The sequence below is a fragment of the Patella vulgata genome, chromosome 7 (genome assembly GCF_932274485.2).
Source record: "Patella vulgata chromosome 7, xgPatVulg1.2, whole genome shotgun sequence".
Taxonomy (NCBI): Eukaryota; Metazoa; Mollusca; class Gastropoda; family Patellidae; genus Patella; species Patella vulgata.
Genome location: NC_065885.2, coordinates 32,813,708 through 32,829,140, shown reverse-complemented (window position 1 = coordinate 32,829,140; position 15,433 = coordinate 32,813,708). Strand labels below are relative to the sequence as shown.

General features: G+C 34.4%; 1 protein-coding gene across 4 annotated transcripts; it reads right to left on the bottom strand.

Moving 5' to 3' along the window:
• Positions 1 to 411: 411 nt before the first annotated feature.
• On the bottom strand, positions 412 to 15,285 carry LOC126827050 (GTPase IMAP family member 1). 4 transcript variants are annotated; one of them, XM_050556227.2, is made up of 2 exons: positions 15,135 to 15,285; positions 412 to 1,967 (listed from the first exon to the last, which is right to left on the bottom strand). In XM_050556227.2, exon 2 carries the CDS (start codon positions 1,958 to 1,960, stop codon positions 953 to 955), a length of 1,008 nt encoding a protein of 335 aa, XP_050412184.1. In that variant the 5' UTR covers positions 1,961 to 1,967; positions 15,135 to 15,285; the 3' UTR covers positions 412 to 952. The 4 variants fall into 4 exon arrangements, with proteins under 4 accessions (XP_050412184.1, XP_050412180.2, XP_050412182.1 ...); XM_050556223.2 differs by lacking the exon at positions 15,135 to 15,285 and adding an exon at positions 9,965 to 10,121; XM_050556225.2 differs by lacking the exon at positions 15,135 to 15,285 and adding an exon at positions 9,829 to 9,849.
• Positions 15,286 to 15,433: the final 148 nt, after the last annotated feature.

The following is a 15,433-nucleotide window of genomic DNA, read 5'->3' as shown; positions in this document are numbered from 1 at the left end:
CGGAAAGTTCACTTATCGACAATTGTTGTTGTTGTGTTGTCTGTAATTATGGGGCTATCTTTGAATTTTTTGTTTCATAGACTACCAAATATATATTCACATAGCAGTACTTATACAAGTATTTGTTTGTTATTTATATATGGGCAGTTTAAATTTAAAACATCAACGTACAGAGAGAGCTAGCATAATATTACCGTATTCCAACAGACGTAAAGCCCCATTGCATATCTAACATGTTTTATTATTTCAATTGGACACGGCATGAATATACGTGTAAAACATCTTTATGTATTTGCATGTAGATAGATAGAAAAGGGTAATTAAAACTTGGGCTCAACAGAGACAAAATTGATATTTGTGAGGTGAAAGGGGAGATAACTATTCATGTACAGGTAAGACAAAATTACCATATGAATATATTTAGAATTTTATTCGTTTTTACATATAACGTATAGCAAAATTTCAAATATCTAAAAATAATTTTAACATGTCCCAGTGTAATTTTTTTTGTCCAACTTTACATGGTAGATTAACAATTTGCCTTAATACCAAGATAACAAATAAATCCCAGTCTTCAGTTTCAATAAGTTTAATGGTTGAAAAATACACTTTATGAATACTGGTAGTAAAACAATACCGTTCCAAAAATAACATTTCAAGACAGGATTGTGTAAAGCAATACTTGTATATACGGTTATAAAATTCACGGCCATTGCACTTAATGACTACTTTGGGCCAAGTTAACAATACATACTGGTTTTCTTCAGACGTATTTTGAATTAAAATCTCACAATTTAACAATAACTTCACTAAGCATGAACATTACAAACAATAACTACTTGTGTACTACTACGTCAGTCAATAACAAAGATTAATGACGCAGACGAACGAAACACAGATTAATTGGCACGTTAACATCGACAAAGTTTTGGATTTTATGTCAATGCTTCGATCAGCGAACATTTTCATTTGGTAGAAGGCCAGCTGCATCATCTTCAAATATATCTTTAATACACTGATTAAATTGTGTAATCAGTGATATGCCATCATCCACCATTTTATACCACACTACATCACTGCTTTTGCTGGACGATAACTTCTGGAGATCTTGCTTTTCTTTCAGTCTTTTCTCCAGCGAGGACATTTTTGACATTTCATCTCCGAGCAACTTCATTTGTTGCTTTACAAGTTCGTCCGAACAGTTGTACATTAGGCAAGGCTTTTTTGGAGAACTATTTGCTCCCTTAACATGTGGAGTGGAAATGTCTTTATTGGAATCACTATTTTTGGATGTAACAGAACCAGAATGTCTTGTTTGGGATACCCCAACGTTTACATTTAAGGAGTTAACTCCGTCACTGTGATTATTATTGACCGAATCTAAAGTCAAATAACGTAGATCTCTTTCGTTAACCAAATCCACCACAATACTGATGAGATTTCTAACATCGACGTCAATATCAGCAGGATAAGCATTGTCGATCTGTGCTACGCGATTTCCACACGACTCCACAAGTTCCCGTAATGCTTTTGGAGAGGATCGTATGTAAGAAGAAGGCGTTCCTTTACAAAACTTTGAATTTTTCTGTGTGAATAAAACTACCCCATGGTTATAGATATCATCACCAAAATATTCTTTATACAAATTTATCACACCCAAGTCATTTTCACAGAACAGCGAGCCACAGTTAAACGTAAACAGAAATACCTGGGGTCCCGGATGAGTTAACTCAACTATCTTTTTCATATGATTATTAGTTTCCAAATCCCCACCGAGAAAGCCCGGCGTATCGACAATTTTGAATTTAGTTCCAAATCGGTCGGTTTCTCCCACTGTACATGATTTGGTCGTGGGTACGCCTTTACTACTCACTCGAAGCAAACTCTTCCCCAATATGGAATTAGCCGTGTAACTCTTTCCGGTACCGGACTCTCCGATAAGCACCATCCGAATCACCATCTTACTTCTGAAATGACAAAAAATGAAATTCATCCAGTTGGGTTGATTTACCAACGGCTGTCAGGTATATACGCCCACATTTTGAAAGAGATGGATAAAGAACAAGCTAAACCAAAAGCGATTTTTCGTACAATCACGGGCCATAATTCAGGACGTTACAATCTGATAAGCGCGAATATCATCAGGAACCAAGATCTTTTGGTTATAAAGATATATTTCAAGTTTCATCAAATTCAGATAAAAGTTGTGTTCTCTAGAGGGTCTACAACCTTGAAATACCATATATTTACACTATTTGCGTATGAGGGGCGACCATATTGTCCGGCATTTTTGGTCCGTTTTTCAAGAAATTCGAACTCAAGCATCATTACCATGTACCGGTGATATATTCGAATGTTTTATTTTAAATCGGACAATAATTGTGACTCCTAGAGTGACCACAAGCTGAAAACGCGATTTTTCGTACAATCAGGGGACAGGAAGTTACGATCCGATATGCGCAAATATCGACAGGAACCAAGATCTTTGAGTTATAAAAATGCATTTCAAGTTTCAACAAAATCAGATGAAAATTGTGACCTCTAGAATTTCCACAAGCTAAAAACGTGATTTTCGTACAACCATGAGCCATAATCCATTAAGTTATGGTCGGATATATGTCAATATCGAAAGGAACCGAGATCTTTAGGAAACAGACCTATATTTTAAGTTTCGTCAAAATCGAATAAAAATTGTGAACTGTACAGGGGCGACGACAATATACGTCCACATGAAAATGTGGGCGTATAAAAATTAGTATCATTATTTCTTTGTAGAATATATGAAAATCAGCTAATTAGGCCAATTGCTACAAAATGCAACATGTGTTTCAATCTTATCCTATTTCTTTACATTTTATATAGTTCAAATGGCCCCTGATTTGACCCCACTACAGCCCGTCAAATCTTCATGTAGTGGAGACCATCGGAAATATAATAAAATCGAAACAAAATTGTATATTATTCATTCATGTGAAATCCAAAGCCACAATACAATTGGCAAACAGCATTATTCTGTGATATAAATCACTGTAGGAGATAGTTCTTGAAAAAAACCCACAAAAAGAATGTGTAAAGGTGCACACAAACCAAAGAATATAATTAATGCCTGGTTTAAGAGTTCTCCTTTCGGTAATTAGATTAGACATTTTAATTAGAAAAGTTTCAAATAAATAACTGACGTCATGCTTGACTTTAACTTAATTAACTAGATCTAATGAAACTAAATGGTAAGTAGTAAGAAATAGATACATCTAAACAAACTATTTTAAAAGAGGGGGTGTTTTACGGCTGCCCAAAAGGTCTGCTCAATTACATAATCTGACACTAATGCCGCATTCGATTCATGTTGTGCTTACATAAATACGAGTTACAAGTTATAAAACTCGTAATTAATGTACCTAATGCTTTAATAATAAATAATAACAAAGAAAAATACAAGACATAACTTAATTAAACAGTGTTCTACAGAGCGTTGCATACCTTACTCCGTGCACGATACCCGCTGATAAATGAGGATTTCAGATGCTGCAACTGGTGTGCGGATGATAACCTAGTGACCAATAGCCAACAGTACCGTGATTTAAATACAAAAGCTCTAGCTCAAAATATTCTCTTAAACATTTTATAAATTATGCAGTGCCGTATTTAGATGAGAAGAGGCCCAGGCCTATTTCAGCCACATGAGGTCGCTCCCAATCCGAAATCCTCACGACTAGAGAAAGATGAAGGTGTGTTTTAAACACAATTTTGAGCAAAGCTAAGAATGATAACGGATGTTTAAGATTAAAGCTTATACAGCGTGAAAAATATTATAGACTTGAACACTCCTCTCCGACCTTGGGGTCTATAAAGCCGATTAGGTAAATCCCGCACTGAATAAATGTAATTTCATTTATGTAATATAATAATTGCCACACACAAAGTCTATTAATCTTCGTTTTATTACACATGGCTATTAAACCTGAACGTTTTGATCGGTAGTTACATCAAACATTCTATAAAATAAAACATAAAATTAATAAAAGTGTAATTAATATAATACTAGAGAAAAACACGAAAATTTCGAATTAATTAACGATTATTAATTAATCTGTTGCACATATACATATAATCCGGCTTTCTAAAAACCTGTCATTCATTAAAAAACATATGTTAAATAGACTGCTGACCTTGTTTACGGTAAACCATAATATATCAACTTACCTGTGCTATTATTTATATAAATCTAATCTTATTGTTTGTGTTACACAGAGATATACCATATAACAATGTGGCACAGAGCAATTTCGACATATTACCAATCTATTTCTAAATCAGTAACCCCATTTTTCTTGACACTGAGAAGGTATATGTACTGGTATTAAATGTAATTTTCCAGTATATACAATGGTACTGTATATACAATCTTTTTTCAATTCCTTTTATTTTCTCGCGTTGACACTTGATATCCAGAAAAGACTTAAGAAATATGCGAAGACACTTTGGACAGTTTGTATAGCTAGCACTTTGTTGTTGCATTGATTATTTGAATTACAACATGAACAACTGTTTATAAATAGTATACACTAATCTTAATTTGGGATCAGTTAAGGGCAACAGGCAAAGTCTCATAAAACTATGTTTAAGACTGCACAAGTTGGTAACATATGATACCACTTTTTAACATATACGATATTATATTAGAAACTGAACAACTTTGTGAAATATACATTTTAAGAAATACACAACTTTGTAACATGATATTATTTTAATACCCACAATTTGTAAAATACAATATTATTTAAAGACCTATCTTACATAATACATCTTTAAGATCTACACTTTGTAAAATACAATATCATTTTAAAGACCCACACATTGTAAACTATAATCTTATTATTTGAAAAATAAAAATGAAATAGGTGTCGTAATAGGTCAGATATTGTCATTGTTGTGAGTAGCAATTTTATGAAATAAATACATGTACCTCGAATAAAAGATTCAAGGAGGAAAATTAAAACACTGTACCCTGTAATTATATTACTATGGGCTATGGATGATAAGAACAACTTACACGGAAATGAAGTATAATATCTCCTCCATTTTATACATCTGGCTTACCAACTCTCACAATAAAACACAATAGAATTCAAATCATTCTATTTTTCCCTCGCGAGGCATAAACCAGCACGGCAAATTGAATAACATTTTCCATACGTCCAAACATAGGTTGCACCAACTTTACAGATTGCAACATAAGAATGGAAATTCATGTTAATTGACAGCGCTCGATACTTATTTCCTTTTCAAATTGTTCTATCTTTTTTTTATGTGTTTACATAAAACATAACCACATAACCACAAAGAAAATATACACACACCATGGATTTAATCTAAACCATGCCAGTATCACATAATGATGTAATGCATGCGGTCAAAATCTATAAATAGGTCCCCCCCCCCCCAGGATCATCATATTATCTTAATACCTTCTAACAACGATATAATTGGAAACGCTGAATTATATCGCAGCCAATGCTTCGGGTATAAATGTAAATGAATATTCGAACAATACTTCACGTGAAAGAATAAACCGTATCCAAGATTGATAACAGTGAAGCGAAGCATTCAAGCCCGCACAGGTATGCGTAATATTTTTCCTTTAATTTAAAGTTACATAATTGGCTTTTGAAAATAGAAAACCGGTACAAACTTGGGGTCATACAAACTAACGTTATTACTGATCGGTCTGCCACAATAAGGTACCACAACGAATCCAACGTGTCAAAGTGTAATTTTATCATAAACCTGACAACAGCATAGAAATTGACTTAAGTTTCGACATTTAAATCTAAAAATGAAGGTAAACTAGTACTGCGATGCAGTAATGACAGGTTTCACTGGTGCCTCTTTATCCTTGAACTGACGTCACTTCCTGTACCAATGGAAACGTTAAACAGATTTCCACGTGAGCATTAGACACGTTTTATAAAATGTACGCAGAATTAGCCAATAAATCCATATGTTTATAAACCTGATGGTGAATGGGCGTGGAAAAGTGAGAGACTTAAAAAAGTACAACAGTTACTGAGATAAAACCCGCAGAAAATACGTGGGCAGGGGATAATCTGAGAATTTGCTTAGGCTTGGATATTTATGGTAAAAATCGTCTTTTATATGCATTGAATTCGCCTCCGGTTTGACAGCGTTGCTAGTTGCTACGTGACACAAACATGACTTCTTTTAATAAAATTTAAACAGTTTGGGGTATTTCCTAACGCATTCAGTGTTTTGAAAGGAATGTGAAGCAAATGTTTGATAATTCATGTTTTAGTCCAAATATATCATCAAACCACCCAGTTTGTACATGGGAAGATATCTTTAACTACCACTAAATATGATTAACACGTTTAAGTGAATATGCGAGTATGTCGCTAGCTCACTAATCGAGAGCTTTCGGGTTCGATCCCGCCGCTGGAAGAGAAAGTTGCTTAGGATTTTCGTGGATCCCCTTTGTTGTTGGCGTGTATGAAAACGAACCAGTGACAGTTAGGGTTCTCCTTGACTTCATCAGCCCTGTCCATGCCAAAATGTAGGACGTTGAACCCGATTTCATTAAATCTGAATTCATATTTTAGTAATAGTTATGAATCGGTTATTCTCTATACATCTTGAATTAATCTTTTACTACTAACGATGTAAAAATAATCCTGCTGTTACATTAATGTATCCTATATCAGCTGTATTAATATAATACTTTTTCTTTTAAATTTGATCTAGTTATTAACACGCGGATATGACTCATACCTGAAGGTGTATGTCATTGTTTTTTTAATAGCTGTGGTAATTTATCTTTTATAACATACAAACGTATGACCGTCAATATTTTTTAGAGAAATCATAAGGAAAATCTCCTTATTATGTGTAGAAATGTCATGAAAATATAGTCGTTGAATAATGTGAAGGATTCGTGCTAAATATCATTACTTACGTTCTATAAACATAACCGATAAATAACTTTGTTCATGCTATTAGTGTTTAACGCAAGGGTCTTTCTTGTGGGAGGAAACCGGGGTAAAGAATGTGCCTCTATCTCCAAGCCACATAGGTTTACACCTAGGATTGAAACCAGACCAGCTAGATTTCGAAGAGTGACGCTCTAGACCACTAGGCGACCCCAACCCCCCACATAACTTTGTACATAACAGGCCTATGGTCTACGGCCCTTCCTTAAGTTAGACCACTTGTCCCACCACCAAAATGTCCAAGGTAATTCCTCACAAATGATGAAATTTGAAAAAGACAGTGCATAAGACAATTCCTGGGGTTGACCCTAATTTGACATGCAGGTCACCTATATTGTATGAAATTGTTGTAGTGTTGTGTTGGAGATGTACTATCTAATTTAAAATCATACGCCAATCGCATTGAACCATCCTGTCATTACTAATTAATTACGGAAATAGTATTAAATTTAATTGAAAGGATGACTGGGAAGCGGGTCGAGTGGTCTAACGCGTGAGCGTTTAGATCATAAGGTTGTACGCTTGAAGGAGCAAGGTCATCTGACCGATTCCAGCAGTTTTCTCCACTGCTAAAGGCCCCTTTGAGCCAGCGAATTATTTACTTACAAATTATACCGTATATTGAACTACTTTTTAGTCCCGAAATGACCTAGTTTGTGTCTAGCGGACGGTAAACTGATAAAGAGAGGGAGGTTAAAGATGTTTGTGTGTGTCAAATTATGTTATCAAGTATACAGAGAGGGCGAACGGTGTCTTTTTACCCATTTTGTTAGATATTATACTTAGTCTGACATTAACATAGCCAATATTATTCTGTAGCTTTAATATTTTATTAAACATTATCCGCACCAATGCTTACATTGTTTCCTTAACAACGATGACATGTACCATATTAACAGATATGAAGCTATTCATAAACTCAATATAATTTTGTTGTTAATACTTATACCATGACAACTAGAGCATGAAACATAAACTACCTGTATCGCAAACCTTGAATATATTATAGTTTGAACAGTTTGTAGTAGGCGTATAGTGATTTAAATATATACCGCAGTATTTTCTTTCTAATATATAGATATCAAATAATATAGTGTTATATATATTGATTATTACCTAGTGGTGGGCTTTAGATCATGAGGTATGTCACTGGGTTCATTGTTGTGGTTTCCAACACAGGTTTGTATGTGACAAGGAGTAGATTAACATGCTTAACCCTATGGGTTTTCTTCTGCATTTAAAGACCCCGACGCACATGCAAATTATGGAATAAAGATTAATTATTATACGTCAGTCCCTTCGGCCTACCCCCCCCCCTCTCTCTCTCTCAGTTTCAGTTATATGCATATGACTTTTATTATAATGCAAAGTAGTAACCTTATAATATGACTCAGGAAACAGTGTTATTAGCTATAGCAATATGTATACCCTAAATGTACTTGTTATTATCATATGAAATCTATTTTTTTAAAAATAATAGGCATATAAATCTACGCCCATTAAAAACATTATATAAGTAATCTGGTGCATTTTACTTACCTGTAATGATACTTAGGTATACAATATGTACTATGGTATGCACGTGTCTTACACCGTATATCTAAATTGTATATACACTCGTTAAATCGTTATTCATTAGATATATACAAGTACTTTGTGCACGTATATCCTAATGCAAGCTCAGTAATGAACAAACACTTATGAATTGTTTACGTAACGGTAATTATATTCTTGCTAATCAATCTTACAGGCAGGTTGGGCGACTTATTTCATATCAACAAATTTTAAAAAAAACCCAAAAAACATCGCTGCATACTAGAACAAGACAATAATATTCAAAGCGTCCATATATCTACAATGTTTTTAAAATCAGTTTATATACAAACCGTGAGTTAGGTCAAATTAAACTTGACCTCGTCGCTGTCATTAACCGTTTCGGCACCTATACCATATCCAGGTGTGACATCACCCATACTACTTACACCATGCTGTAAGCTGTTACACACCAGTATACAAAAATAGAGGGGCGCCATTTTGTCACGTGACCCAAGCAATGACCCCCGCCGCTGTTCTAGGTTGTATTGAATAGCTAACAGGTTGGGCAAGTAACAATAACAGAAGCTTTTCTATAATGGATTTCTTTACACTTGACGATTTATTTATAGCATTAATGTTTAAAAGTTGTTATATTCATGATGTGAAAAACAATTAGAAAGTGTGATTTTAAGCCTAACATCTATTTCCAATTGGTATAATTGTGTTTAAATGTGGATTAAAATGTTATTCGGAAATCCCTAAATTCTAAGGGAGTGGGGGGGGGGTATCGTATTTCAAAGTGGTGTATGCCTACATGGTCGACTGACAAGTAGGGTGGGGTCAATTTCGTTCCAATAAGCGCCCAGTTATTTATTAGAGACCATGCCGTGTGTTAGGAGGGAAACACGGAGAACTACCTACTCTTTTTCACAAACACGGATCGTACCGACTACTTCCGTTGAACCAAACTAATAAAAAAAATCCCGTAATCAAAATGTCACTTTCAAGCATGTCACTAGAACAATGACCTTACATTAATATGTTTGCAATGTACTTAGTACTGGGCGCGAAACTGTGACATACTGACATATTCAGTTCTGAATCCAATATGTTCCCTTTCAGAATCTAATAAAGTTAATCTCAAAACCACTCATCCAAGTATTCAGATGACGTTAAACATTATTCCATTTCCATAGTTATACATTTAGCAAAATGACTGACAGGAACTATTACGACTAAATAATACAAAACCACCACATATAAAATATAAAATTAACAAATAACACACCTTTTTTGAGCCATCACAAGTGTGCATATTAATGGAATAATTCGGTTACATTAGTGTGTAAAAAAACAACAACCCGAATTATACGTTATGACAGGAACTATTAAGATATAAAATATAAAATTAACAAATAACAAACCTTTTTTGAGCCATTACAAGTGTGTATATTAATGGAATGACGTCTTATGATAAAAGTGTAATCGGTTACATTAGTGCGTAACAAACAACCCGGAGTATACGTCTTTACACGAGAACGCTTATTGCATTTATGGTATGTTATATATAAATGCATTGTTAAACATTATGCTACAGCTTGTTTCTGACAACAGGCACGTTTATAACTCGTTATGTCTATTCACAATACACCTGTAACAGACGTAAACGATCTATTCAATCCATAAACGTCGCATATATAGGTTATCGTTTATTAATCTCTAGCCTTGTATTGTATTATGCTAAACAATTTCTATATAATAGTAACCCGTAATAGCACAATACTGTTCTTGTCAGGAAATCCGTTCATATTTCTCATAAAACTTTGATTCAAGCGTGTCAGTTAAGCTGAATGTCAAAGTTAAATGTTACATAATATGTGACTATACAGCAGCGTGCTGTATAGATTATACAGAAAGTTCGTTCAAAGACGGGTTATATGAAGTCTAATCGATTATAAGAGAAAATTTATTAGTATCTCACGTGTATTTTAAAAGAATCGACATTCGACAACTAAATTTTAATGGAGTTATCCCAAATTTAACATGATATAATTTCAGTTTCAGATAGACATGGCTATCCAAGCACTTGTACATTATGGAATTTGGAGACTTATGGCCAACATCGTAATAATGGGAACTGGAAGTTTATATTTTTTCCAAAAGTATCACGGAACATCAGAAAGATGCAAATACGATAAGATTTGTCTTATTTTAGTTTTAGTCATAATGACACTAAGGTGAACATCGATAAAGTAATGTTCGGATGACCCCCCCCCCCCCCCAAAAAAAAAAGAAAAAACCAAACAAAAACTAAACAAAAACATATTATTTTTCTTCTTCTGAATTTCATAAAAGTCATTATGAATTAAATGTGTAACGGTTGAAGTAAATAATATATCCTTGGAATTGTCGTTTACGTGGGAGTTGTTTCTTAAGCTATATTCAAGCGTTGGTGTTTCTTACGCTATAGCCAAAGTTGAATAGTTTTTCGTTATTCGTTATTCACGAAATAACGAATAAAGAGGTGGTCGCGAATAACGAGGGATACGCTACCTCGTTATTCGTTTTTCGTTAATCAACTTGTTATTCGGGATTCAAATCTGCAGCTAGCCATCACTAGAATGATGGATGCCAAGTATTACCCAGTAGCATAAATACGACAAAAAGACTTCTAGACGAAAAAAAAGTCCACATTGATATTCAAGCAGCGAATAACGAGCTGTTTGTTATTCGTTTTTCACCTCGTTATTCGCGATTCGCATATGAAGGAGTTCAGGTATCTTTAATGAGGATATTTCAGGATTTAATTTAAAACGATCAATAGACAACAAAAGAATAATTGATTGGAAAGTATCCCCTAGCAGTATAAAATGACGTATATCAGTCAATAAACCAGATTTTATTCAAGCTGTGAATAACGAATAAGGAAGTGACCTGCCTCTTTATAGGCGAATATCGAGGGATATGCTGCCTCGTTATTCAGGATTCACATACGAAGGCGTTCAGGTATCTTTAATGAGGATATTTCAGTATTTAATTAAAAGCGATAACTTGACAACAACAGAATAATGGATTGCAGTATAAAACCTATAGTCCAGATTGTTATTGAAGCGGTGAATATCGAATAACGATCTAGCCTCTCTTGTAATTTGCGAATAACAAGGGACACACTGCCTTGTTATTTGTTATTAAACTTGTTATTCGGGATTCAAATATGCAGCTAACCATCGCTAGAATGATGGATGCCAAGTATCCCCCAGTAGCATAAAACACACCAAAACGACTTCCAGGCGAAAAACAGTTCGCGTTGTTATTCAAGCAGCGAATAACGAGCTGTTCGTTATTCGGGATTGACAATATGACATATATATGAAGCTGTTCAGGTATCTTTAATGAGGATATTTCAGGATTTAATTTAAAACGATTGCTTGACAACAATAAAATAATGGATTGCAAAGTATCCCCTAGCAATAGAAAACTGATCATTATTTAACTTGTTATTCGGGATTCAAATATGACGTTCGCCATCACTAGAATGATGAAATACATAAAACAGTAGAGAATCAGTCATAGATTAATTAAAACAGTTTTCAGGTATCCTAAATTATTCGTAACTATGCAGTGACAGTATGGACAATTTTGTTTTCTTCACTCACAAACGTTTAGGACATAATCAGGTGGAATTTTGAAATCACACTTTGATCAAATTCTGACAAGCATGATCTGCATAATAATAAGTCATTCAAGAAATCTCTCGAAAATATAATGAGGGAGTCGAAAATAGTAGCTAAAATAGGCATAATAAACAGGAATTCTATGCCAAAATTGACAGTATATATAGCAACCGCTAGAATCCTAGACACCACACAGTTTTATGGGGGATGTAAGCATGAAGGGCAGTTGTCTGAACAAGAACTAGCTACAATATGCAAATAAAATAATACAATGTGAAAACTTACTAATGTTATTATGACACTACCGAAGCGAAGTCACCTTTGTTGCCAAGAGTTACTCCTCTTTTGTCTCCGTTAACAGGTCGGACATATTTCAATCAAGGCTGACACTGTCAGATCAAAACAACGTAATAAGAACGTAAAAATCCCCGTAGCAAAAAATCTAAACGGTCAACGCCTTACAAAATTAGGATGAGGAGATTGCCAAATGTGGTCCCCATTGTGCCTATAAGATTGGAAGCAACGGAATGTTGAGCAAAAAGTTACAGTCTGTGGTGTTACAGCCATTTAAAATTGAAGGCATTGTCAAATAATTGCTAGCCTGATTCCATCTTTGTTGCCAAGAGTTACTCCTCTTTAGTCTCGGTTAACAGGTCGGAACTATTTCAATCAAGGCTGACACTCTAAGCTCAAAACACCGTAATAAGACTAATTTCATGTGGGTTTTTTTTAAAACTCCAAACTTTCAAAAAATTTTGGCGATATTCGAATAACATTTTCTTTAATAATTCAATTACCAGCGACGATCGAGAATCAAGCATTTTAAATTTGCAGGAAGGCGAGGACGGCCTAAATATATTGAGAATATTTTGAAAAATGAACGCAAGCACGTGGCCAAATAACGACTTTTTAAAATGAGTGTAAAAATGTTTCCTAAATAGTTCCGGAGAAAATCCCTATATATTTGAGCTACAATATCGATAAACAAGCCCCTGTTTCGTGGTTATCGGGGGGTTTATTATCCATTTAACCATGCTTGAATTATCCATTAGAGCAACTCGTGTTCTAATGATTCAAGCTTGGTCAAATATGAAGTGTTTATCTCCTAATTGACCGCTTGAATAACCCATTCGCAGTTATTAATACCCATGCGTGACGTCACTTCCGGGTTTTTTTTGTTGTAAACAAACACGGCAGACGTCGTGGGCTCGTGGCTATGGCAAATTGTGCTGTGGTAGGTTGTTCAAATTCTTACTACAAACTGCAGAGATTGACGAAGTCAACATGCCCTGTTCACAACAACAGGCAGGACGAATGCGTTTGCAGAGAGCCTTTTCAATTTTTCTCGTTCCTGATTTAAGACTGAAATGAATAAAAAATGTAAACAGAAAAGCTGGTAATGCTAACTGGCAGCCCCCATCTCTCAACTTCAATCTGATTAAAACACAGATCCTAATTGGTTTGGGTTTTATTGTTCAAAATTTAGTTTTACTTGTCTTTACTACACTAGGATCTGGAAGAATTGTTATATTACCGGCGTTTTGGTTGAAGTGAGGGATAAGCCAATGAAACGGTCTGTTAGGGCGACTTATTGGCGTGCCATGCACGGAACTGGGGTGGGTAAACCACTGGAAACGTCAACGCTTATTGATTAATCAATGTCTGACGCGATAGGGTCAAAAGCCGCTCGTACGATCCCTGACCCGACCTTCGAGTACAACTTGTTAGATCTTCGTGTAGTGTATGCCATCGAAAGTATAAAAAACGAAACGAAATATAGATCTGTATTTTAATCAGATTGCCCACAACTTACAGTAGAATATGAACGGAACACCAACATTAAAGGAAAATATTGGTATCCTACTGTTCGCATGGGATATAACAACTAACTCCAGAAAGTCACCAATGCAGCGATTTACAGTGATAAAGACACGGGTAAAATCAAAGCCAAAGACCAGTAAACAGCAGCTGGAGGATATTGATCATGATCACCTTTATAAATTTAGAAATAAATGTACTTGTACTCTAGACTGTAGCTGTGAGGGTTGTCTTCAAAAAGAGAGACATTATTCAAGAGCTAAATTTGCCTGTTGCTGGTCTTTCTTTAGGCCTTTTAAATGTTATATAAATTAATAATTAGACATTTATTGACATGGCAAGACCATAATCAGCTCTCGATATCATTGGATACCCCATATTTTAACTAGATTTAATGATTTAATTTAAAAATGGAGAAGCGAGGCTAAACCTTGAATATACCAGTACCAAAACCATGGTTACGATAACACACAATCATTATAAATACACATCTTGTCAAAACTACAGCGATTACTTGGCTCAGAATAAAGTTTTTTGAATGAAATTTACAACATATTCATTTTGCATTATCTATTTTTGAACTATTATAGCAAGAACGGCCAGCTCTTTATCAAAATCTTACATAATGATTTTTTCTTTAATAATAAATAAATAATAAACAGAAATGAATAATATTATTATGATGATGCATATGAATACTCAGAATAAATCATGATTTTTCGATACTTCGTGTAAAAAAATAAAAAAAATAAAATCATAATTAGTAAAAAGGGACATAAATCAACCTTAAAAATCATAATTTGTACAAGTCAGTTAGATTTTTTGCTAACCCAGCAAAACAGGTACATTATGTAGACACAATTTCTCCAGTTTTCTTTACTAAAGTCACCCATACATTATGAGGTGTGTGTTGACTCTCTGACTTGGACTGCACATAGCTTTTAAAAACAATACTTTGAATCATCGGATAATGGGTGATAAACAACTTCCTTGAGCAATTGAGAGTCAAAGTAACTGTAGACCTTGTCTTCTTTATAGTCCCTGAGTGCCTTTTTAGTTTTTGACTTATTATTATATCCGCTTAGGTGATGGAAATACTCACATATATCACAGTAAATCGTCGGTGGCTAAGGCTTTGGGGTGAAGTTCTTCATCTTGCGTTGTTTTGTCTGGTAAATCAGACTCCAATCCATCAAAACCACAAGCTACTAATTCCTGTTTGCTCCCATTTACTCTCAATAATCATTTTTTCCTACAATACTCTTTTAATTGGAATATTAATTTCTGGAAAACAACCAACATAAAAATAACTTAAAATCTTTAATACGGTAACTATCTGTACAGTATAAATTAAAATATTTCAGCTCACATATTTTATGTGGTTTATTCAATGCACACCAA